The 24,671-nt window shown below is 42.4% G+C and overlaps 1 protein-coding gene across 3 annotated transcripts in view; it reads right to left on the reverse strand.

Moving 5' to 3' along the window:
- NCAN (neurocan) overlaps nt 1-24,671 on the reverse strand; it is a 367,742-nt gene that overhangs the window by 62,549 nt on the left and 280,522 nt on the right. For all 3 annotated transcript variants that reach the window (XR_012235261.1, XM_073592508.1, XM_073592518.1), the window contains 2 exons: nt 8,013-8,129; nt 5,899-6,012 (listed from right to left, as the gene is read on the reverse strand). Coding sequence is in view for 2 of the 3 variants with exons in the window: in XM_073592508.1 (XP_073448609.1) it covers nt 5,899-6,012; nt 8,013-8,129 (231 nt within the window). In the remaining variant the exon portion in view is untranslated. The remainder of the gene's footprint in view (nt 1-5,898; nt 6,013-8,012; nt 8,130-24,671) is intronic.

Here is a 24,671-nt window from a genome sequence, read left to right on the forward strand (position 1 = left end):
GCAAAAGCTGCCACCAGGTATGACCTGAATATCCACCTGGTAGAATGCAGAAACTGAAAACAGAAAACCAATTAGTAGCTTTACAAACTGGGAAGTTTGCATGATACTGAAATGCACAAGAAGCACTCACAGATCTATTAGAATGCACCTTGACAGGAATGGGTGGAACTTGATTCTTAAAGTGTATCTATGGTCAAGATTTAAAATCATATATTTATTTCCACATTGAATTTTAGTTATATCTAGCCTACCCCTATTAATTTTAATGATTTTGAAGTTTAAAAAAACACTCACATTTATTACCTTGAATGCAGTGACACATATTCACTACGCCTTATGAATATACACTGATGCGTCACACATTTCACAGAACCTACCTATTGAGCTGCAGGAGGTGCAAAAGAGGAGGAGTTTCAGGAGCACAGTCAGTACAGGAAAACCCCACATGTGACATCATCACTGCTTGCAGACAGCATGAAACCATGGGAAATGTAGTCCAAAGACTACAAAGTGCAAAATAAAGGAATAAGCAGAGGAGAAGCTGCAAAGCATACATGGAGTCCAGGAAGTTGTTGAAAGAGATGGCTAGCAGATAGGTCACATTCACAACATGAAAGGGAATTTTTCAAGAAAGTATATATTGAATTGTCAAAAATAACCATAATTTGTATTGCTATTACAATTCTGATATTAGAAAAAAAAAGGTGTGTGGATTTTACCTCTCCTTTAAGGCAATTTGTTTTGATGACGGTGCAAGACTAGAGATGGTGGACCAAGATGCCTTATATGGTCCATCTGGAATACAAAAGGATTAAGTCTTCCTGAAGAAGCATCCAGACATCCAGAAAATAAAAGGATATTCTCTTTTGGCAAACTGCAGCCAAACAGAGAGATGGAAAAACAATGTCCTGGTTCAGGTGAGAGACAAAAAAACACAGCATGTTAGCCTAGAAGGTAGTCCTGGGCCTCAACACCACCCGGGCCTTATGTAAAATCATAAAAGGCTCCTTTTAGGATGAAACCGCCAGTTAAGACACTTGCCTTGTAGAGGTGATGTCTACAAGGATCACCACCTTAGAATAGAGAGACAGGAATTTTTCTAATGGCCACTGAAAGAGCCAAATGCTTGTCCAGACCCAACCGGAGGAAGTAGAGGATTTGTCCTACAGAGATACTTGTAAAGTGTAAGCCTCGAGACTCTGGGGAGGGTTTTAGACACACTAAAAATAATCAATTGTTGGTTGCTAAATGGTGTAGATAATAGTGGTGTGCAGACCTTGTGCATAAACTAGAAACCTGGCTTGGAGGGTCTTGATGAGGAAGTGGAGAAATGAAAATAATGTTTATTAACAGCCAAATAGGGGGAAGACTTAATAGTTTATTCCCTAGGCTTGAGTAAGATGGGTGTTCTCACCACCAGTAGTGCCCTAGACAAATTGTGCAGGTTTTCCCATAAAACTGGGAAAACCTGCACTCATTAGCTGACTGGAGAAACTTGTAGGATTTAAGTTATCCAGCCTGAATCTACCAGCAGCTGTTGATAGCAGAAAAAAATCCTAAAAATTAACAGATACCAACGGAGCTATCCGTGTCTCTCCTGAGGAAACTAGCAAAATAATCAAGGTATGATGGTTGTGGGCAGAGTTTTTCTTTTTGGTGCCAGCATCTATTTTACTTGTAGGTGGCAGATTAACCAAAAGTCTAATGCCGCGTACACACAGGCTGACTTTTCGGCAACAAAGGTCCAACAGTCTTTCAGACGGACTTTCGGCGGACTTTTGACGGACTTCCGACGGACTTTCGAACGAACGGACTTGCCTACACATGATCACACCAAAGTCCGACGGATTCGTACGTGATGACGTACGACTGGACTAAAATAAGGAAGTTCATAGCCAGTAGCCAATAGCTGCCCTAGCGTCGGTTTTCCTCCATCGGACTAGCATACAGACGAGCGTATTTCTCGATAGGAACTGGGTCCTGCGGAGTTCTGACGTAAAGATTTGAAACATGTTCCAAATCTAAAGTCCGTCAGATTTTCGACAGATTCGGTCCGTCAGACCAGTCCGGTCGAAAAGTCAGCTCATGTGTACAGGGCATAAGGATTCTAAGATTTCCTGGGTTCCTCAATGAATGATATAGAAAAAATAATAATATAAAACAAAATCTCTGCAATCAATCATTTAATATACCTTTTTTGTGTGTTTTTATCTGCATTTCTTTCAAATTGGTTACAGGCAATCTTCAAAAGCAAAACAACAACACAAAATGCTTGAATGTGCACTGGGCACTCACATACGTATAGGTGTGCATTACAACTGTGAAAGTAGGTATGTTCATGACCTAACACATAATAGACAGACATAAACTAATGATTACAAAGTATTTTTCTAAGTTTTAAATCATGTAAAACCATTTATAGTCACCTCCTTTTTCACACTGCAGGAGTATCGATTTAAAAGTGGCACACTCATAAATTATCAAATTGGGCAGACTATTTTCTTTGACTGAGACAGCTTTCTAATCTCCCACTCTCTTCTACATCATCTTCTATTTAGTCTCTTCATCTTTTTCTATCATGTTCTTCTACAATTCTCTGCTTCCAGTATTAAACTCTACAAAGCCTGTTTTCTATGGCTTACATTCAGTATTTTTTAGTTGTCACTCTTTTTTAATTTTGCAAAAACAAAAAAAAAAAGGCCTCAGTCCTTCACAGGGTAAAAAATTTGCCTGTGGATTTATAAATTCACTACGATCCTTGAGGTTTGTGTACTTGTGTAGCGCTCACCCGCAAAAGGGCCCACTGTTTTGTCCCAGGTTCTTTTCCCAAACCAGGGTAGTGACAGCCAGGCACATAGCAACAGTCACTCTTGTGGCTCAATGAACCATCTAGTGGTATCTTTTTGATGCTATATTGAGAGTTGAACTTGGACAGGGTGCAGGGTGCAGGAAAGTCGTGCGATACTCCAACAGTGCAATGTAGCAACACGAGGTTACTTTCCACTTTCTGAAAGCTTCTAGGCACGGGCTTTGCAATAGCAACTAGGGGACTCAGCCACACTGGAACACCAAGGAAATGCCCAGATTTGACCTTAAGCTGGCACTGATGCACAGAAAAAATAGCATCACACAATCATTAGGATCTCACACACAGGTCTGTACTCACAAATCCCCCTGGATACTTAGATGCCTCCTTTCAATATCAGCCAGACAAATATCCTGTGAATCAGTAAAATCTGGTAGAATAGCCCCCCCAGTTCTAACATAGCTGGGACCTTAATAAGCACTTGGACAGCCCCACCCAGCACAGCTGGGACCTCAGTGAGTAAAGGAAAAAGCACAGTTGGACTGCCTAGAAGGGCAGCTGTCCTTCTGAATCGGAACCCTCCCTTCCTAGACAAGAACCTCAGCTACCTCAGGCCCAGGCTATTTATGCTCTCATCAGCCACCTACTAGGCACCCTCCCCCATCGGTTGGCTAAGATCATATAAATATTCAGATTGTGGGTTTGCCTCTTCCAGCCCTCTACATTCTCGAATCCCCAAGAAGGCAGAGGGAAGCAGTCAATCCTGTAGCAAGTGAGGCCTAGAATAACCCAAATCAATCACAAATTGCTCCACTGATTACCTAGCCTATCTAGCAACCTATCTAGGAGGGTGCTACAACTTACTAGGATGTTTTCTGAGTTCATGCTGTTAACTGTAAATGTATGCCTTGTTTGTAATTCTCCCCATGTCTACTCATCAGTTCTTTAGTTTGCTTTTAGGTTTCATTTCAGTTTGTTTCTTCATCCCTGTGTTTATCTGTACTCTTCACTTCAATATCATCCGTGCTTTCTCTCTGTCTCTTCTGCATCCCTGTGCAATCTGTTTTGTCCTTTCTAATTTGCCATATAGGCCCTCTTTGTCTCTTCTTCTTCTTCCATCTGTTGTGCTTTTTCTCTTCTCCAGTCTTGCCTAAACTCCTCTCTGTGTCTTTGACATGAATTTGCTATAGGTACTCTCTTTTCAAGTTTTCCTCTTTCTAATCTATATTTTCTGATCTCTGTGCCCTACTACATTTTTTATTGTGTTACCGCTGTCTATTCTGCATTGATTTTGTTTCCATATTTTCCTCTTTAATTTCCCTTATATACTACACTGTTAAATACATTATCTGTGCTCTCCTCACTAATGTCTGTTATATTTAAAGTTTCTTTTACATTCATAGGTTGCTTGGTATCCTTGTAATATTTTTTGTTTTACCTCTCTGTCTTTTCCATTTTATTTTATCAATTGTTTGATCTCCCCAGTGCCCAGTGAATGGCTGTGCCGGGGAGAGGGTGGGTGTCAGCAAAAGTATGATCATTTTAGGACAGGCAGTGTGTACTCTCATTATAGCCAGAAAACTGACCATGTTGGGATGGAAGCTCTCATGCCTAGCGCAGTCAGTTTAAATTGGAAATCAGGGGTAATCACACAAAGGAAGCAATACAGAATACTTTTTAACACAATTACACTACATGGTACAACAGATACATATCAGGAATGTGAAATGTTGGGGTAACTTCTTCTTTAACGTCATCTTTAAAGTATTTTCTCCTTTTTTAAGTTCACCAAATAATTCTTGATGGTTCTGCCATGAAGTTCCTTGTTTTGGCACTTCCTGTAACAGGGTGATCAATTTATCCCTAACTCCCAGTTGTGCTCCTGTATTGTCACCCTGTTGAAGGGGCTTCCTATGGTGGCTACAAGTGACCGCTTTAACACACGTTACCTAGGTATGGTCCACCATTGTTATCATCATGAAACTTGACCCTGAGAAACACCATATATCCATGGAGAGCATGCATTTACACAGGAAGTGGCTATAAAGAGGCTTCAGCAGCACTGAGATATAACACGGTATGATAAAAAAGGCAAAAATAATTTTTTTATTAAAAAAAAGTCAGTTGTTAATAATACACATTGCTTTGGCAAACTAAATGCCATTCAGTTAAGGTTTATTTAATGTCCATGATTGTTTGAATGGCATATCAAGTTCATAAGTGATGGTCTGATGTCCACGAATGCTTTGGTCATATAGTACGTGATACAAATTGAGCATCCTGCTTTGCTTAAAAAAGATTATGTTTCTTCCTTTTTTTTTAAGTCAAACAAAACTTCCTAAAAGTCCAAGAAATAATTCTTAGTTTATTAAAATCATAACCAAATGCAGGACCTACATTACTGTAAAGACAGCTGCAGTCTAAGCCTTTTTGAAACTGTGGTTGCTTAGTCACAGCCGGCTTTTCCCAAGCAAGATGGGCCGAAGACTGGTGAAGAACTGGCCCAGGTGAAGACACTGGTTCCCTGGACTAGTGAATGTGTGTTGATTTACTAAAACTGGAAAGTGCCAAATCTGGTGCAGCATTGCATGGAAACCAATCAGCTTCCAGGTTTTATTGTCAAAGCTTAATTGAACAAGCTTAAGTTGGAAGTTGATTGGCTCCATGCAAAGCTGCACCAGATTTTGCGATCTCTAGTTTTAGTAAATCATCCCTGTGTGTCTATTAAAAGTCAGCAGCTAAAGTATTTGTAGCTGCTGACTTTTAGTTTATCTTAGAAAACGATTGTAGCTCCTCTTTAAGTCTCTTGATTTTAGTGGACCAAGCATCGCTACTTCAATTAAAAAAAAAGTTTTCTTGAATCAATGATCCAATGATTTCTCAATATACAGCATATAGAGATGACATTTTATTTTGAGTTGGTTAAGCAGCGTGGATATTCTGATCTGCCACTAGATGTCTAGTTTATTAAAGGATTTATGATTCTCTCTGCTACTGATTGCCCAGCTTCTCAGTGTTTTTTCCAATCCCCTTTAATCTTTTTCTTCACATCTTTTATAAGCTTGCATCATTTATTAGAATTTGCTTCTCACCTTTGCCACACGTGCTTCCGCCATAGCTTGGTAAACACAAACAAAGGAATGAGTCGATTTCATCAATGCATGTTCCTCCGTTCTGGCAGGGGTTGGATAGACATTCATCAATATCTGTTGAGACAAAATATATGCATATTAAAATGAGCTCATAGTAGAAAAGTAAGTTATGAGCCATATTCACTGTATATACAATACATTATTTGTGTAGGTAACTTTTACTTAGCTCATCCATTCACAAAAAAGGATATACAGTGCCTTGAAAAAGTATTCATACCCCTTGACATTTTCCACATTTTGTCATGTTACAGCCAAAAACGGAAATGTATTTTATTAGGATTTTATGTGATAGACCAACACCAAGTGGCATATAATTGTGAAGTAGAAGGAAAATGATAAATGGTTTTCCAATTTTTTTACAAATAAATATGTGAAAAGTGTGGTGTTCATTTGTATTCAGCCCTCCTGAGTCAATACTTTGTAGAACCACCTTTCACTGCAATTACAGCTGCAAGTCTTTTTGGGGATGTCTCTACCAGCTTTGCACATCTAGAGAGTGACATTTTTGCCCATTCTTCTTTGCAAAATAGCTCAAGCTCTGTCAGATTGGATGGAAAGCGTCTGTGAACAACAATTTTCAAGTCTTGCCGCAAATTCTCAATTGGATTTAGGTCGTTGTCCTGCTGGAAGGTGAACCTCCGCCCCAGTCTCAAGTCTTTTGCAGACTCTAACAGGTTTTCTTCTAAAATTGCTCTGTATTTGGCTCCATCCACCTTCTTATCAGCTCTGACCAGCTTCCCTGTCCCTGCTAAAGAAAAGCATCCCCACAACATGATGTTGCCACCACCATGTTTCACGGTGGTAATGGTGTGTTCAGGTTGATGTGCAGTGTTAGTTTTCCGCCACACATAATGTTTTGCTTTTAGGACAAAAGGTTTAATTTTGATCTCATCTGATCAGAGCACCTTCTTCCACGTGTTCACATGTTTGCTGTGTCCCCCACATGGCTTAACACAAACTGGACGGCCATGTCTTGGTAGGTTTGCAGTTGTGCCATACTCTTTCCATTTTCAGATGATGGATTGAACAGTGCTCCGTGAGATGTTCACTGCTTGGGATATTTTTTTATAAACTAACTTCTCCACAATGTTATCCCTGGCCTGTCTGGTGTGTTCCTTGGCCTTCATGATGCTGTTTGTTCACTAAGGTTCTCTAACAAACCTCTGAGGGCTTCACAGAACAGCTGCATTTATACTGAGATTAAAGTACACATAGGTGGACACTATTTACTAATTAGGTGACTTCTGAAGGCAATTGGTTCCACTAGATCAGGGTTTGTCAACAAGGGTTCCTCCAGAGGTAGCTAGGGGTTCCTTGAACAATAAGCAATTTCTGCCTCTCAAATAAGTTCCCTCTAAAACTATTGATCTTTTTAGCTATCTGTAAGGGGGTAATTCTTTCCAGTGACCACAAGTGTAAGCACCATTCTGTGACGATCACTAAATCTATCAAGAGGTGTAGGTACAGTCATTTTTAGCATGGGTTCCCGTGAGACTGGAAAGTTATTTCAATGGTTCCTCTGTGTTGAAAAGGTTGAGAAATGCTGCACTAGATTTTAGTTGGGGTATCAGAGTAAAGGGGGCTGAATACAAATGCACACCACACTTTTCACATATTTATTTGTAAACAATGTTGAAAACCAATGATCATTTTTCTTCCACTTCACAATTATGTGCAACTTTGTGTTGGTTTATCACATAAAATACCAATAAAATACATTTAGGTTTTTGGTTATAACATGACAAAATGTGGAAAATTTCAAGGGGTGTGAATACTTTTTCAAGGCTCTGTATACAGGCATAAACAGACAACTTTTTCAGTACAGCATAAAATGAGTACACTATACCAAACAATCAGTTTTTATCCATCACTACAGTAACTCTAATTAAATAAAAAGTGATTGACTGCTATGGGTTTCTCTTATGTACTCTACACATTATACTTTAACTAATGTACTTAACAAGCCTAATACATTATTTTGCTATATCTATTTTAAAAGTGGTTATATAGTAGTTGAACAGTTTTATTTATATTTTCTGATGCACAGTAAGTACCTATTTCACAGTTTTCTCCTGTATAGCCTTTGTGGCAGATGCAGCTGTATGTGCTTCCATTAGACTGACAGGTCCCCATATGCAAGCAAGGGCTGTGAACACAAGGCTGAGGTTCCCCTAAAAAAAAAAAAAAGAAAAGAAAAAAAAGAAAGAAATGGTCACTTACAATATATCGTTACTAAAAAAGTTGCAAAATAAAGAGGATGTAGAGTACTAAAACACTGGAAGCCAGTAAGGAATTGCATCCAGAAGGATACTATAGCTAGCCAAACAACAACAGATATAATTGTTCACCTCCTACTACAAAAAACAGTCATATAATATGTATATAAGATGAAAACTAAAATGTTGTAACACTACATTTTTTTTTGTTGAAACAAGTAAATATATCAAAAAAATGGCCACTGCCCTCACCTATAACTGGCCTTTGCAGCAAGGAGCACATGGGCAACGCATGCAAAACAGTAATTCCCAGCTCAACTTACCAACCAGCCTGCAACCAAACAAGTAAATATATACCTTACAGAAGAAACTTAAGTCTACTTGGATTTTCCCAATTAATGCTCTTACACACACACACTTTTCAGAGGGCGATAGAGCAGTGGCCAATAGGTGTTTAGGAGGAGGTACCACTCCTACCTCCTGACGCCTGTTTTTTATTGTTTTTTAATTTGATTTTGAAATTGCAGAATGGCAATTTTTACATTGCTGGACCACGACACAACTGCGAGCCAAGCTTTCAACTTGTGTGGTCCATTAAAGGTTTACTCCACTTTTGTGGGGAAAAAAAATAACAAAAAAAATAAATAAATAATATAGCATATACAATTGCTACACAAGTCAAATTGTATGTTATTCAAAATTAGTTTTCATTTTCAATATGCAGCACTCTAATTTTCTGTAAAGTGCAATATGGCAACCTGGATGCATTCTGTACATAGATGGTGTACAGATCCCACCCCCACCCCAGTTATGTTATTTTCCATTAGTTTGATTGGCTTACTGATTTTCCCAGAAGCCTGCACTAAGGTACAAGTCAGATTTTGGCCATCCCCTGCAACAAAAATGTCACTTTTGGTGAAATACTCTGAGAGGGTAATCACATCCAAAGGGAAGCAGAACCTCGTTAGAACACTGCAAATTCAGCAGCTGACTGATAATTTTGAAATCACTCCCATTCATTTTGCACATGGACACAGACAAACAGTTTTTTCTTCAGAATAGTAAAAGGTCGTAATCTGCAACAATGTTTGTTAAAATCTCTGCATGCATCTTTATGTACATAAATCATTCAGAGAGGAATGTTTTTTTGCCAACAAAAGTGGAGTCACTCATTAGATTCAATGGGTGAGTTTGACAGGTGGTTCTGCCTGCCAAACTCTGCACCCTGAGTTAGAAAGAAACGCTGCATCATAAAGCAAAGCATTGTGGCCATGGCATGTGTACAGCTCTTTTTGACTGTACTGTGACAGTTCAGGTGGGTGGCTGGGGGGGGGGGGGGTGTAAAACCACGACTCAGCTGCTCACTTTTACCACCCCCCTTGCTCTGAAACAGCCCTTACTGTGTAATGTGTTTAATAACTTTGCAAAGCAGTATTTCAAAGATATACATGTGCAGAACATGCTTATCTGGAAAATCATTAAAATCTCTGCATAGTTCATATCAGATGCTCACATTTTTCAGCAATCAGCATCTAAAATGGTAATTTTTTTGAATATTTTAGAGAAAGGGAAATGGAAGAGTTTCTGTCTGGTATTCTGCTTTTGTTTCTGAGAACAAAGTTGCTGGGAAAATTTTGGACAGCAGCAAGAAATGAGGACAATGGGGACAAAAACTGACAAGGACAGTGATAAATGGGACTCTGGAGTGAAAGAGAAGTGAATAGAAGCTGAAAATAGGAAAGAGATAAATGGCTAGAGAGGAAAGTGGATAGTAAAATAAGAAGACAAATGAAAAATGGGAACTAGCAAAGAAATATTGGTGGAGTGAAAATGATCAAGATAACAATGCAAACTATGTTGGACATTTTATTAAAAGAAAAACTTAAACACACAAAAATCGATTGATGGAAGATGGAAGCTTTACATTTTTATGAAGAATTGGAGTGTGTATAACAGTTGTGTCACTTCACTTTTTTATGATCAGTTGATTACATGGGTTCCTGCATCAGAGATGACAATGACAGCATGTATAATACACAAATGTCTGTTTATAAACACTGCTTAAAAAAATTAAAGGAACACTTTGTAAACACATCAGATCTCAATGGCGAAAAATCTCATGCTGGATATATATACTGATATGGACTGGGTAATGTGTTAGGAACAAAGGGGTGCCACATCGTTTGATGGAAATGAAAATTTTCAACCCACAGAGGGCTGAATTCAAAGACACCCCGAAAATCAAAGTGAAAAAATAATGCAGCAGGCTAGTCCATTTTGCTGAAATTTCATTGCAGCAACTCAAAATGGTACTCAGTAGTTTGTATGGCCCCCCACGTGCTTGTATGCATGCCTGACAACGTCGGGGCATGCTCCTAATGAGACGACGGATGGTGTCCTGGGGTATTTCCTCCCAGATCTGGACCAGGGCATCACTGAGTGCAACCTGGCAGTGTCGGATGGACCGAAACATAATGTCCCAGAGGTGTTCTATTGGATTTAGGTCAGGTGAGTGTGGGGCCATTCAATGGTATTGGCTGCATACTCTCACCACATGAGGCCGGGAATTGTCGTGCAAAAGGAGGAACCCAGGACCCACTGCACCAGCGTAGGGTCTGACAATAGGTCCAAGGATTTCATCCCGATACCTAACGGCAGTCAGGGTGCCATTGTCTAGCCTGCAGAGGTCTGTGCGTCCCTCCATGGATATGCCTTCCCAGACCATCACTGACCCTCCAACGCATCGGTCATGCTGAACGATGTTACACTGTTATTAATGTGCCATCCTGGAGGAGTTGGACTGCCTGTGAAACCTCTATAGGGTCCAGGTATCACCTCATGCTACCAGTAGTGACACTGACCCTAGCCAAATGCAAAAATTCCCACAAATGCATATACGGAAACGCTCCTCACTATCTATGCGAGAAAATAAAACGCTACACACCGAATCGCAGTCTTCGATCTTCTAACCATAACCTCCTCCTTATTCCAAAAACCCGCTACAAAACAAAGGGAGAACGAAGATTCGCAGTCCAAGGACCACGGCTATGGAACGCGCTACCTACTCACATTCGCATGGAAGAAAACCATCAGGCCTTCAGAAAGAAACTCAAGACCTACCTCTTCTGAGAAGCTTGACAACACAGGACGGATCCAGCACCTTGAGGCGATTCAGTTCGCAACTGCAGCGCTATACAAATCATTCATTCATTCATTCATTCATTCATTCATTCATTCATTCAAAACTAGTGAAAAACAGTCAGAAAAGACGAATAGGGAAATAAAAAATGTCAGTGGCCTCCACCTGTAAAACCATTCCTGTTTTGGAGGCTATTTTATTGTTGCCCATCTAGTGCACCTGTTGTTAATTTAACCACTTGCCGCCCGCCATATAGCAGAATGACGTCGGCAAAGTGGTTTCAATATCCTGACTGGACGTCATATGATGTCCTCAGGATATTGAGCCGCTACCACGTGATCAGCCGTGTCCAATCACGGCTGATCACGATGTAAATAGGAAGAGCCGGTGATCGGCTTTTCCTCACTCGCGTCTGACAGACGCGAGTAGAGGAGAGCCGATCGGCTACTCTTCTGACAGGGGGGGTCTGTGCTGATTGTTTATCAGCACAGCCCCCCCTCGGATCCTACCCAGGATCACCAGGGAAGCCGCCCAGGACCACCAGGGAAGTCGCCCAGGACCATCAGGGAAACCAGCCACACTGGACCACCAGGTATGCCCCTTAGACCCCCAGGGAAATACTGATCTGTGCAAAGGCAGCTGCCAATCAATGCCCAGGCAGCTGCCAATCAGTGCCCACTCCCATGCCTACCACTGCCAGTGCCACCAGGGATGCCCATCAGTGCCACGTATCAGTGCCCATCAGTGCCACGTATCAGTGCCCATCAGTGCCACGTATCAGTGACCATCAGTGCCGCCTATCAGTGCCCAGCAGTCCCGCCTATCGGTGCCCATCAGTGCCACCCATAAGAACCCATCTGTGCAGCCTTTCAGTGCCCATAGGTGTTGCCTAAAAGTGCCCATCAGTGCCCACCAGTGCCACCCAGTGCCACCCATAAGTGCCCATCAGTGCCGCCTATCAATGCCCATCAGTGCTGCATATCAGTGCCACCCATCAGTGCTGCCTACCAGTGCCCATCAGTGCCGCATATCAGTGCCCATCGTCAGTGCCCGTCAGTGCCCGCTCATTGGGGCCACCTCATCGCTGCCGCCTTATCAGTGCCCGTCAGTGCCGCCTTATCAGTGCTCATCAGTGAAGGAGAAAACTTACTTATTTACAAACTTTTTAAACAAAAACAAAAGCAAAACTTTTATTTTTTTCAGAATTTTCGGTCTTTTTTTATCTGTTTCGCAAAAAATAAAAACCGCAGAGGTGATCAAATACCACCAAAAGAAAGCTCTATTTGAGGGAACAAAATGATAAAAATTTAGTTTGGGTACAGTGTTGGATGACCGCGCAATTGTCATTCAAACTGCGACAGCACTGAAAGCTGAAAATTGGTCTGGGCAGGAAGGTGTCTAAGTGCCCTGTATTGAAGTGGTTAATTAACACCAAAGCAGCTGAAGCTGATTAACAACCCCCTCTGCTACTTAACTGACCAGGTCAATATCCCAGGAGTTTAACTGACTTGATGCTATACTCTGATTAAAAAAGGGCACACTTGAGCGTGTTCTGACATGTTCTACCTTGCACTCACCTGGGTTGCAGACCAGTTGGAGCAGCAGATTAACATCAAATTTTGCATGCAAATTGGCAAAAATGCAAGTGAGACTTTAGCTCTGTTACAATAGGCTTATGGTGAGAATTCCATGAAGAAATGGCATAGGTTTAGTTTGATTTTTTAATGGCATAGGTGGTTAAAGGCGGGGCCAGGAGATGTGCACAGTGATGCAAGAAATGGGCAGCCAAAACCGCAAAGGACAGATGCAAATGGTGACGGTATGCAACCCCTTGTACCCTCATCCTGGTGTGTTTTTTTTTATCCCAAAGAGATAGTTTTCTATGAGTTCATAGAACATGGTACAACAGTCAACCAACATTGTTACTTGGAAATTCTGAAAAGGTAACGGGAATCTGTTCAGAGTAAAAGACCGGAACTCTGGCCTGACAAAGGATTCTCTACCATGACATGGCTCCTCCACATACTTTTTTACAGTTCCTTCTGGGCAGGGCAAAGAATAGAGGTTGGCAGGAGGGGCGGCTGCCCTGGGCGTGATGGTATTATGGGAGGGGGGAGGTGCCACATGGTGAGTTATTGACGCTACAAGCTGACAGGAGTAGTGACAGCAGCTTGGCCTCTTTGCCTTGGGTGCTAGATGATCTTGTCCCAGCACTGCTTCTGGGAATTAAGTTGTCACACCTTGTACCTGTCTCAGGTAGATTTAGGATTAATATCTAATATTCATATCAAGTTATTAAAGTAGAACTAAAGGCCGCTTGTAGAGCTCAATGGAGTGTGCACGTGACACCGAAACCGATGCGCGTGGCCAGCGGTCGCGATGCCCGCCGGCCACCCGCGTACGCTCCTGACAGAGACAGAACAGAGATCTGCCAATGTAAACAGACAGATCTCCGTTCTGTCAGGGGAGGAGAGACAGATCTGTTGCTCCTAAAGATTAGGAACAGCAATCGGTCTCCTCCTCCAGGCAGTCCTTTCCCCCCACAGTTAGAACACACATGAGGGAACACATTTAACCCTTTGATCACCCCCTAGTGTTAACCCCTTCCCTCCAAGTCCTCAAGCGCTAAGAGCTGTCAGTCAAATGTATATGTATAGGACCCGGATGAACGAGACAATAACCCAGCGCAGCTGCCTAACCACTGGAAAATGAAAGACTAGCAACAAAACACAAAAAAGCAGCGCTCCACGGGTAAAATCATAAGTCATATAAAGTACGTTTAAACTGGTAGATAGATGAAAAATAGTTTATTGCACTGAGAAGATGAACAATCCCTGCACAGTTCTGTATAGGATTGTGGGATATAAAAACAAATGCAGCAGTCATACAGCATAAAGCATCCAAATAAGGATAAGTTTAAAATGTTTTTAAAAAAAAGCAAAGCGGTACCACACAGAAAAACTCAGTGGCTCCACTGTTCCAGCGTGGATTACATCTGGCATTTTGGCATGGCCGTGCCTCACGATCAGCCTCAGCTCTTCACCAGCACCCAGCAGAGTGTCATCTTGCAGGTACAGCTTTCCAACTTGCAGACCCACGGAGCCGAGTCTCCTGTGTGCTGCCATCGGGCTGGCTATCATCTCCTCTCCACCGGGCTGTCACCGTTCTCCATATGGGTAAGGTAATTTACATTTTACATCTTACCAGCAAGCAACCTGGACTATCATCCTCCTACCCAGTTTTTTTGTGAGGTACTGCTTTACTTTTTTAAAAAAACATTTTAAACTTATCCTTATTTTGATGCTTTAAGCTGTATGACTGCTGCATTTGTTTTTATAGCCCACAATCCTATACAGAACTGTGCAGGGATTGTTCATCTTCTCAGTGCAATAAATAATTTTTCATCTATCTACCAGTTTAGACATACTTTATGACTTATGATTTTACCCATGGAGTGCTGCTTTTTTGTGTTTTGTTAACCCCTTCCCTGCCAGTGACATTTATACAGTAATCAGTGGCTATTTTTAGCTCTGATCCCTGTATAAATGTCACTGGTCCCAAAAAAGTGTCCGATCTGTGTCGCAGTCCCGCTAAAGATCGCTGATTGCCCCCATTACTAGCAAAAAAGAAAAATAATAATAATAAAAATGCCATAAATCTATCCCCTATTTTGTAGATGGTATAACTTTTGCACAAACCAATCAATATATGCTTATTGCATTTTTTTACCAAAAATATGTAGAACAATATATATATTGGCCTAAACTGATGAAGAAAAATTTTTTTCACAATTTATTTGGGATATTTATTATAGCAAAAAGTAAAAAATATTTATTTATTTTTTAAAATTGTCACTCTTTTTTTGTTTATAGCGCAAAAAATGCCATAAATTCCCAAAAATGTGTCAAAATTGTCCAAAGTGTCCGCCAAAATGTCGCAGTCATGATAAAAATCACAGATCGCCGCCATTACTAGTAAAAAAAAAATAAATAAATAAAAATGCTGTAAATCTATCCCCTATTTTGTAGACGCTATCACTTTTGCACAAACCAATCAATATACGCTTATTTGCGCGATTTTTATTACCAAAAATATGTAGAAGAATACATATCGGCCTAAACTGAGAAAAAATTAGCTTTTTTACAAAAAAAAATGGGGATATTTATTATAGTAAAAAGTACAAAATATTGTGTTTTTTTCAAAATTGATGCTCTTTTTTTGTTCATAGGGCAAAAAATAAAAACCGCAGAAATGATCAAATACCACCAAAAGAAAGCTCTATTTGTGGGAAAAAAAAGACGTCAATTTTGTTTGGGTACAATGTCGCAAGGCCGCGCAATTGTCAGTTAAAGCGACGCGGTACCGTATTGCAAAAAATGGCCTGGTCATTAAGGGGGCAAATCCTTCCGGTCCTTTAACCTCCCTGGCGGTATGATTATTTCGGATTTTAGGTGCTGAAAGTGGTACAATTATTTTGCATGGAAATTTGGCGTTTTATATTGTAGGTCTGTAATTCTTAACAATAACACACTTAAATCTGTCCAAACAAGAGTCTAGTAGATAACCCGGGTATGATAAAGTTTGAAACACAAAAGCATAAATTATAATATAATAAATAAAAATAAATAATTAAAAAAAATAATAATAATAAAATAAATTTCCCCATGATTCACTATCGCTCAATTCTGCAAGTGTTCTAATTTACTATAGCTGTTTTCTAGCTGATCTAAAGCCACTTTTGACATAAAGGGGCACTTTTTGGTTGCTATGGACAATCTCCAGTTTCCAGGCAGAAAGAACAGTATATATAACATAAAACTGCATGCAGGGCATAGGACTAAGCACTGGGGACAAAAGGGATGTGAAATTATTTCATACAGTACTGTAATCTGTAAGATTACAGTACTGTATGTGTTATGTTTTTACAATTTTTTGAATTTGCCGCCAGGCTCCGCCCCCGTGCGTCGAGCCGCTCGCAGGGAACGGAGCCTGGCACAGAGAGGCTTCGGAGGAGGACGGAGCCCGTAGACACAGCAGGGGATATCGTAGGATCCTGGGGACAAGGTAAGTAAAGCCACACCAGGATCCTGCGATGTAATCCCGAGTGTGGCTCGGGGTTACCACTAATGGTCCTGAATTTTGACCCCGAGCCACACTCGGGAAAACCGCCAGGGAGGCTACGTGATTAAGGATCGGGACTGCCTTCCAAATTTGTAACACTGTGAGGAAGCTTTTCAGTCATCAATATTTGTTGCATCTCAGTTATACTATATAGTTAGGGGGCTCTTTGATGGGAGAACTGTCATCATGACCATTGAAAGTTCGCAGCCTGCAGTGTGTGTTTGCAGGTTGGGCCCTCCCGCTAAGATGAATTGAACCTGAGACTGCTATTATCTGGAACCTGTCATCTGTTTTCAGTTAGGTAAATGTTATTTTTCATTATTTTTAATTGTGTGTGTATTATTCACTGGTGCGTTTTCGAGAGACTTAAACAGCATATATAATCAATTTCCTTGGAGTGATTGCAAATGAATTTTAGAATGAACAGTGCCAGAAAAGTGATCTTGCCAAGATCTGATCCTTGAATTAAAAGTCTAAGCACTAAGCACTACTAGTGGTAAAAATTGCCTTATTTAATAAAGATCAAAATGATAAAATGTAGTGCCCTATAGCAACTATTCTTTTACACATTTGACTATTATGAACTTGTTTGCTATAAAGCATTGGAAAATGAACCTGGGCATAAGAAATATACTGTATAGGCCAGCCTCTGCAAATTGCTTTTGGTGGCTGTAGATTTATTTATTCTGTTAAATTTGATCTCCAGACAACAGCTAAACACACATACTGTGTTTGAATTGTCTTATCTGCCAAAAGATTTTAACTTTGTCTAATAACTTTTGTGAATAATATTCCTCTGCTAGGCAGCACAGCCAGGGGGGTGACACCAATTTCTCTGTTGGACAATGAGGGAGCAGCAACACACTGGTAAGGCATTAACTCTCTATGACTTAAGAGTGAAACATGGGGCACTCTCCAAGCTGTGTGGCGTGTATGGTTGAATAAAAATGTACTGAGCTGAGTGATGTCATGGCTGTGCAGCTTCTTTTCTGTCAGTGAATCTTCAGAGAGCAAGGATGGGCTCTTTAGACTAGTGAAGGGCACAATTCCTCCCAAGGACACCAGTCATGGGGCCCAATGACACCAATGATGGGGCACAATTCCTCCCAATGACACCAACAATGAGGCCCAATGACAACAATGATGGGGCACCATTTCTTCCCGCTGACACCAATGATAGGGGATTGCTTATTCCCGCTGATGCTGGGACATTTTGTACTCCTGATGGCCACAATCTGGCCCCCCTAAAGTCTGGAGGACAGTAAACTGGCCCTTTGTTTAGAAAGTTTGGAGACCCCTGCCTTAGGCCATCACTATGGCTTTGAAGCGGTGGAGGTTTGGAGCAGTGACTCCTGCATGACTCAAAGACATTAACTCTGTTTCATCCTCCTGTCAGTATGTTCCCTCTCAGTAGTTGCTCATCCAACATAGCTTGATTTTCTGGTGCTGCTTCTCTGATTGCCATTGTGCAAGGGGTGACCAAAGGCTGTCATCAACACAGATTTGGCAACTTATACTAGTAGTAAAATACTATCACTATGTAAAATTGAATGTATTTTTGAAAGAATAAAGAGCATCATTACCTAGAGTTCAGCTTTTACAGCTAATCAAAGGAGATGGCAAAGCCAATTTTCAGCAAGTATGGTGGCTTATATCAAAGCTATCAGTAGTTAATCACATTTTCCAATATCAAGTCACGCTATATTTTCATAAAAGTGAATCTGTGCAATGAGTTAATCTTATTCAACCCTAATATAGTGAAAATCATAAATAAAAATTGATCAATCTGCACACTATAAGCAGTCCATTCTTATTAATAGTAGATCTCCAATGTGAAATCAGCACACAATACACACGGGAATAGTGATGAGAAAAAGATGTGCCTTCCACCTCCACACACACTGCCGCTTACCGACTCCTGTTGATCTCCTATTACAGGAGATCACATTCGCTTCTGGCTTATTTCCCAGCCCAGGCCTTTATGTACGCAGCCAAGAACTCAGCGTCTTCCCAGATGTTTACCCGTTACAGGTACACCCAGCCCAGGGAATCATGCGGTATGAACAGTCCTCCCACCATCACAGCTGGGCGGACAAAGCTTCTGCCCCCAACCAAGATAAGAAATTGGGATTTGTTGCATGACCGATATTGAGTGTTGAAGGGAACTGTCAGGAAAGGCTAGCCAGTACCCAAGATGGCGGCCGAAGAAGACGACCTGTGACCTCAGTCTCTGTCAGGACACCTCCGGCGCATCTGGCCAAGAAGGGCATGCCAATACTCAAGATGGGAATCCAAGACAGTCTGTTTGCTCAGTCAGAATGCCAGTGCGCCGGCGCATGCTAACACGCACGTGTGTACGCACGTGTGCACCAGTGCGTGTGCGCACACCCTGTGACAGCTTTTGGCGCCCAACAGGCTATTTAAACTCAGTCCGTGCTTAGACCCAGTGCTGTCCATTCTACAGCACTCCTGTGTGTTCCTGTTTGCCTGCACCTGATACCTGTACCTGTTATCTGACCTGGCTTGCCTCCGACTCTGCAGTTTGCAGGGGGCCCTGAGTCAGAGGGGTAAGAGGGGCCGTTCCCTGCATATCAGGCTCTCCTGTCAGGTACGTGACAATAACGGACAGCCATGTCTGAGCCTGCGCAGGGACCCTCTCCCATGGAGGAACTTTGCCAGCACCTGGCTGGCCTGACACAAGCTGTCAAGGACCTACAACGGGGCTACACCCAGCTGGAGGGACGCTTACAGACTCTGTCTGACTCTACAGCCGCCCAGGGACTATCCCCAGCATCAGCCTCTCCACAAGGAACCTCTTCTACTCCTGCAGTGGTCATGCTTCCACCTGAGCCCAGGGTACCCCCCCAGACAGGTTCCTGGGTGAACGCAGCAAGTTCAGAGCGTTCTGGAACACATGCGAACTTTACTTCCCCCTCCAACCCCGCACTTTTTCTTTGGAAGCTATTAAAGTCAGCTTTGTGATTTCCTTGCTGCAAGGTGAGCCACAATCCTGGGCCGATCGTCTTCTGGAACAGAAGGCTGAATGTTAGTCGGACTTAGCTACATTCTTCGGTACCATGGCCCAGATGTACGAAGACCCCCAGCAAATGGCTTCAACAGAGGCAGCTCTTCACTCACTACAACAAGGTCGTAGGGCGGTGGAAGACTATGTTTCGGAATTCAGACGATGGGCCTTTGACACCAATTGGAACGACGCTGCTCTACGCTGCCAATTCCATATGGACCTCTCCAAACCGCTTAAGGACGAGCTAGCGCGAGTAGGTGTACCCTCTACCCTTGAAGCCCTGATTGATTTATCCATTCAGATCGATCTCTTTTTGAGAGAACGAAGGCGAGACAGAGATGCAGTTCCATCCCATCTGGTATGGATATTACCCCGGGTACCCAGCTCCTTCAATCCTGCTCCACCAGCTCCGGCCCTCCCACTCCTGATGCTCCAGAACCTATGCAGCTCGACCTGCTGCGCCCTTCTCTCTCCACTGAAGAATGACAACATCGTTACCAGCAGAACCTGTGCTTATACTGTGGGGGATCTGGACATTATGTGAGGTCCTGCCCAGTTAAACCTCGTAAGTCCCTCTCAACTACTTCTGCCTCGTTAACTCCAAGTTTGCTCAACAACTCCGCTCATCTTACTCTTCCGATCTCTTTACAGCTGCCAGGAGGGACTATTCAGACTTCCGCCATAATTAATTCCAGAGCCTGCAGCTGTTTTGTGGACTTGACCTTTGCTGCCAGACATCATATTCCATTGCAACCCAAAGCACAGAAGCTCTCGATTCACCTGGCCGATGGATCCATTATTAAATCCGGAGCAGTTACTCATGAAACCATTCCTCTGCTTACCACCATTTCCAAAGACCACCAAGAACTGCTACATCTGGACGCCATCGCTTCCCCTTTGTTCCCGGTCATCCTTGGTATGCTCTGGCTGAGGGCCCATAACCCCCACATCGACTGGACTGAGGAAGGAATTAAGTTCGTCTCCCCTTACTGCATCCAGTACTGCTTACAGACGCCCTGTGGTGTACCCGCTCTGCTATGCCTTGACACAGACTCTGAGATCAGTCAGCTCGTGCCCACAGTCTACCATGACTTTCTAGATGTGTTTAGCAAGAAAGGGGCAGAGATCCTTCCTCCTCATCGGTCTTATGACCGCCCTATAGAGCTACTTCCCGGAGCCGAAGTCCCTTCGGGAGAATTTTTCCCCTGTCTGAAAGTGAGCTGGTAGCTCTAAAGGACTACATCGATGACAATCTTAAGAAAGGGTTCATCCGCCCTTCTACATCTCCAGCTGGGGCAGGAATTTTCTTTGTTGAGAAGAAAGATAATTCGTTACAGCCCTGTGTGGATCACCGTGAGCTCAACAAAGTTACGGTTAAGAACCGGTATCCACTTCCATTAGAAGGAAGCAAACTTTTTCAGAGACTTGGCTCCGCCACCATTTTTACAAAACTGGATCTTCGGGGCACCTATAATTTGGTGCTCATTCGAGAAGGCGATGAATGGAAGACACACACACGATTTGGGCATTTCGAGTATCTCGTAATGCCCTTTGGACCCTGCAACTCCCCGGCCACTTTCCAGCACTTCATTAATGACGTCTTTCGAGACTTCCTGGACTTGTTTGTTATTGTATACCTTGATGATATATTAAAGTGGAGTTCCACCCACTTTTGCAACTTTTCAGCATCCCTCACTAAACTGTGCACTGTAAACGAATTGGATATTTAAAATTTTTTTTTCTCAGCACCTACTGTATATCTGCTGTATTCATTTTTCACTTTCTCCTTCCTGGCCGTGGCCCATCGCATCATTTCCTGTTTGCAATGCCTTCTGGGAAGGGGCGGCAACTTCCTCTGACACTGCCGTTGCTATGGAAACCTTACCTGAAACCTATTACACCGCTTGTGCTGCACTGAGCATGTGCGAGATCTGCAAGGATGAGATACAGGAAGAAATACAGTCTGGCTTCAGATGCCAACACTTAAGATGGCCACGGCCTGCTGTAAGTTTATAAAATAACAAGCTACTGCTATAAACTAACAAAACAGACCTTAGTTTACAGACTAACTTTACTAGAATACATTAAGCTTGTGTATTATAGGGGTATTTTTATTTAAAAAGTATAATTTCGGCTGGAACACCACTTTAATCTTTTCTTCCTCCCTAGACAACCACCGCAGACATGTCAGAAGCATACTAACCCGCCTTCGACAACATGGATTATACGCCAAACCCGAGAAGTGTGAGTTTGAACGCCAGAGTATCCAATTCCTGGGCCTGATCATTTCCACCGAAGGTATCAAGATGGATCCCCAGAAGGTCACAGCTATCTTGGAATGGAAAGGGTCTCTTTGCTGTACCCAGCCACTTTTACACCACGCTATTTTTAATATTTTGGAATCGATTCTATTTGCTATGTTTTTATATTGATTATTGGATGACCCTTTTTGTTCAATAAACTCCAATTGATTTTTCTCTTCTTCTTTTTTACATATTGTGATCATGGCTCGAGTACATCGCTGAGTCAGACGATCAAATCAGCGATCCGGACGGATACCTAGGTCACCATCCTAGCAGGAACATCTCATCTCTGCAGATCGCATCTACACTGTCACCCAGTGCATGGCAGTCTTATGCCGCGTACACACGGTCGGACTTTTCGTCTACAAAAGTCCAACAGCCTGTCCGACAGACTTCCGGCGGACTTTCGGCGGACTTGCAGCAGACTTTCTAACGAACGGACTTGCCTACACACGACCACACAAAAGTCCGACGGATTCGTACGTGATGACGTACACCGGACTAAAATAAGGAAGTTCATAGCCAGTAGCCAATAGCTGCCCTAGCATGGGTTTTTGTCCGTCGGACTAGCACACAGACGAGCGGATTTCGGGTCCGTCGTAGTTACGACGTAAAGATTTGAAGCATGTTTCAAATCTAAAGTCCATCGGATTTGAGGCTGAAAAAGTCTGCTGAAAGTCCGGAGAAGCCCACACACGAACGGATTACCAGCCAGCTTTAGTCCGTCGGCGTCCGTTGGACTTTTGTAGACGAAAAGTCCGACCGTGTGTACGCGGCATAAGAGTTTTTGACTCACCGCTCATGGCTTGTGAGTCCACTAATGCTGGTAAGAGTACCCCATCTTCTTCATTGTTTGAGATCACCATTGGGAAGAATATTATTTGATCATCTTTTCACTACTTTGGGCAGTTTGAGAAATATATGAAAAATTTGGGACTGTCACCATTTATATTTTCATGAACTTTTCTTGGTGTTAGCAACACGGTTTTTTCATTTATTTTTGGAACTTTTGTTTTGATGTCAATAACACTGATTTTCTTTGCACAATTTTATATATATTGTTCATTCATGTGATTGATTGATTTGCTACATTAATGGTTATGCTTCTCAAATTCACACTTGCTCTTTGGTGTGTTTTGTCATCTATATATGATGCTGCATTTTGCTAATATAATGGTTATATACATATTTAACCTAATTTGATAAATGTTTTCACCACTATTGATGTATTCTCACATTGGTATATGAGGTCACACTCTTCACCTTGTAAGTGCGATTTGGGATTTCTGCTCAATCGCATAGTATGGATTAGTTATATTTTAATATATATTTATTTTTGAAATTTGGGGCGTCATTCTTAGATCGCCTTCATTTTTTAAGCACTTGCACATCATTTTTATATAATTAGCGCTACACCTTTACTTTATATATTTTTGCACAATTTGTCTGATTGTAGTGTTGGCTGCTTTTGACCTTTGGGATTGGCGCGGTATTACTACCCTACTATCTTGGAGTGGCCAACTCCCTGTGGCAAGAAAGGCATTCAACGCTTCATAGGTTTTGCAAACTTTTACCGAAAATTCATTCGAGGGTTTTCAGCAATCATTGCCCTCATCACACAACTCACCAAACAAGGTTCCAGATAATATTGGTCCCCAGAGGCTCAGGCTGCATTCGAGGCGTTGAAGAAGTTGTTCACTTCCGCACCTGTTTTGAAGCAACCCGACTCGGCCCTACCCTATGTTTTAGAAGTGGACGCCTCGGAAACAGTGGTGGGAACTATTTTGTCCCAAAGACAGGGTCCCAAGGCCCTGTTGCACCCGGTCGCATTCTTTTCTCGTAAACTGTCAAGCGTGGAGAAGAACTATGACGTCGGGGATCGTGAACTTCTAGCGATGAAGGCGGCACTAGAAGAAGAATGAAGGTACCTTCTCGAGGGAGCTGTGCATCCAATCTTAATCTATACAGACCACAAGAATCTAGAATACCTAAGAACGGCAAAGAGGTTGAGACCCCGCCAGGCCAGGTGGGCGCTTTTCTTTTCTAGATTTACTTTTCATTTGACATACAGACCTGGATCTAAGAACATAAAGCCAGACGCACTATCACGCATGTTCAGCAAATCTCAAGAAGTCTCCCCCCTGGATACGATCCTGTCCTCTGGGAATTTCCTTCTTCTACAAGGAGACTTAATGACCCGAATCAAGCAAGCCTCAGTGGGGAGTTCTGCACCATCCGGGACCACCTTACGGACAAGGGAGGGGCTACTCTTGTATGAGGATAAGATCTTTCTGCCGGAGGATCTGCGAACGGCCACTTTGGGTATGTGCCATGATCACGTGCTTGCAGGGCACTTTGGCGTCAGCAAGACCTCTGAACTTGTGCAGCGAACATTTTGGTGGCCTGGGGTGGTGAAGGACTGCAGGAAATACGTAGAATCTTGTACTGCTTGTATTGGTAACAAGAACAACAAGTTCAGGGCCTGGGATCTGTTGAAACCACTACCCGTCCCAAATAGACCTTGGAGAATGATCTCAATTGATTTCATTGTGGAGCTGCCCCCATCCGAGGGCTACAGTACTATTTTTGTGATCGTCGATTGATTATCCAAGATGGCCCACTTCATTCCCATGAAGGGTACTCCTTCTGCACAAGAGACGGATTTTCATCAGAGAAGTTATAAGACTCCATGGGGTTCCGGCAAATATCATCTCTGCCAGAGGGGTCCAGTTCGCCTCCAGATTCTGGAGATCTTTGTGCGAATCTCTTGGGATTGAACTTTCATTTTCTTCAGCCTATCACCTGCAAACTAATGGGCAGACAGAAAGGACCAACCAAACACTTGAACAATATCTACGCTGCTTCTCTTCGTTTTCACAAGATGACTGGGTGTCCCTACTTCCCTTGGC

This window comes from Aquarana catesbeiana, linkage group LG01, assembly GCF_042186555.1.
Source record: "Aquarana catesbeiana isolate 2022-GZ linkage group LG01, ASM4218655v1, whole genome shotgun sequence".
In the NCBI taxonomy this organism is placed as follows: Eukaryota; Metazoa; Chordata; class Amphibia; order Anura; family Ranidae; genus Aquarana; species Aquarana catesbeiana.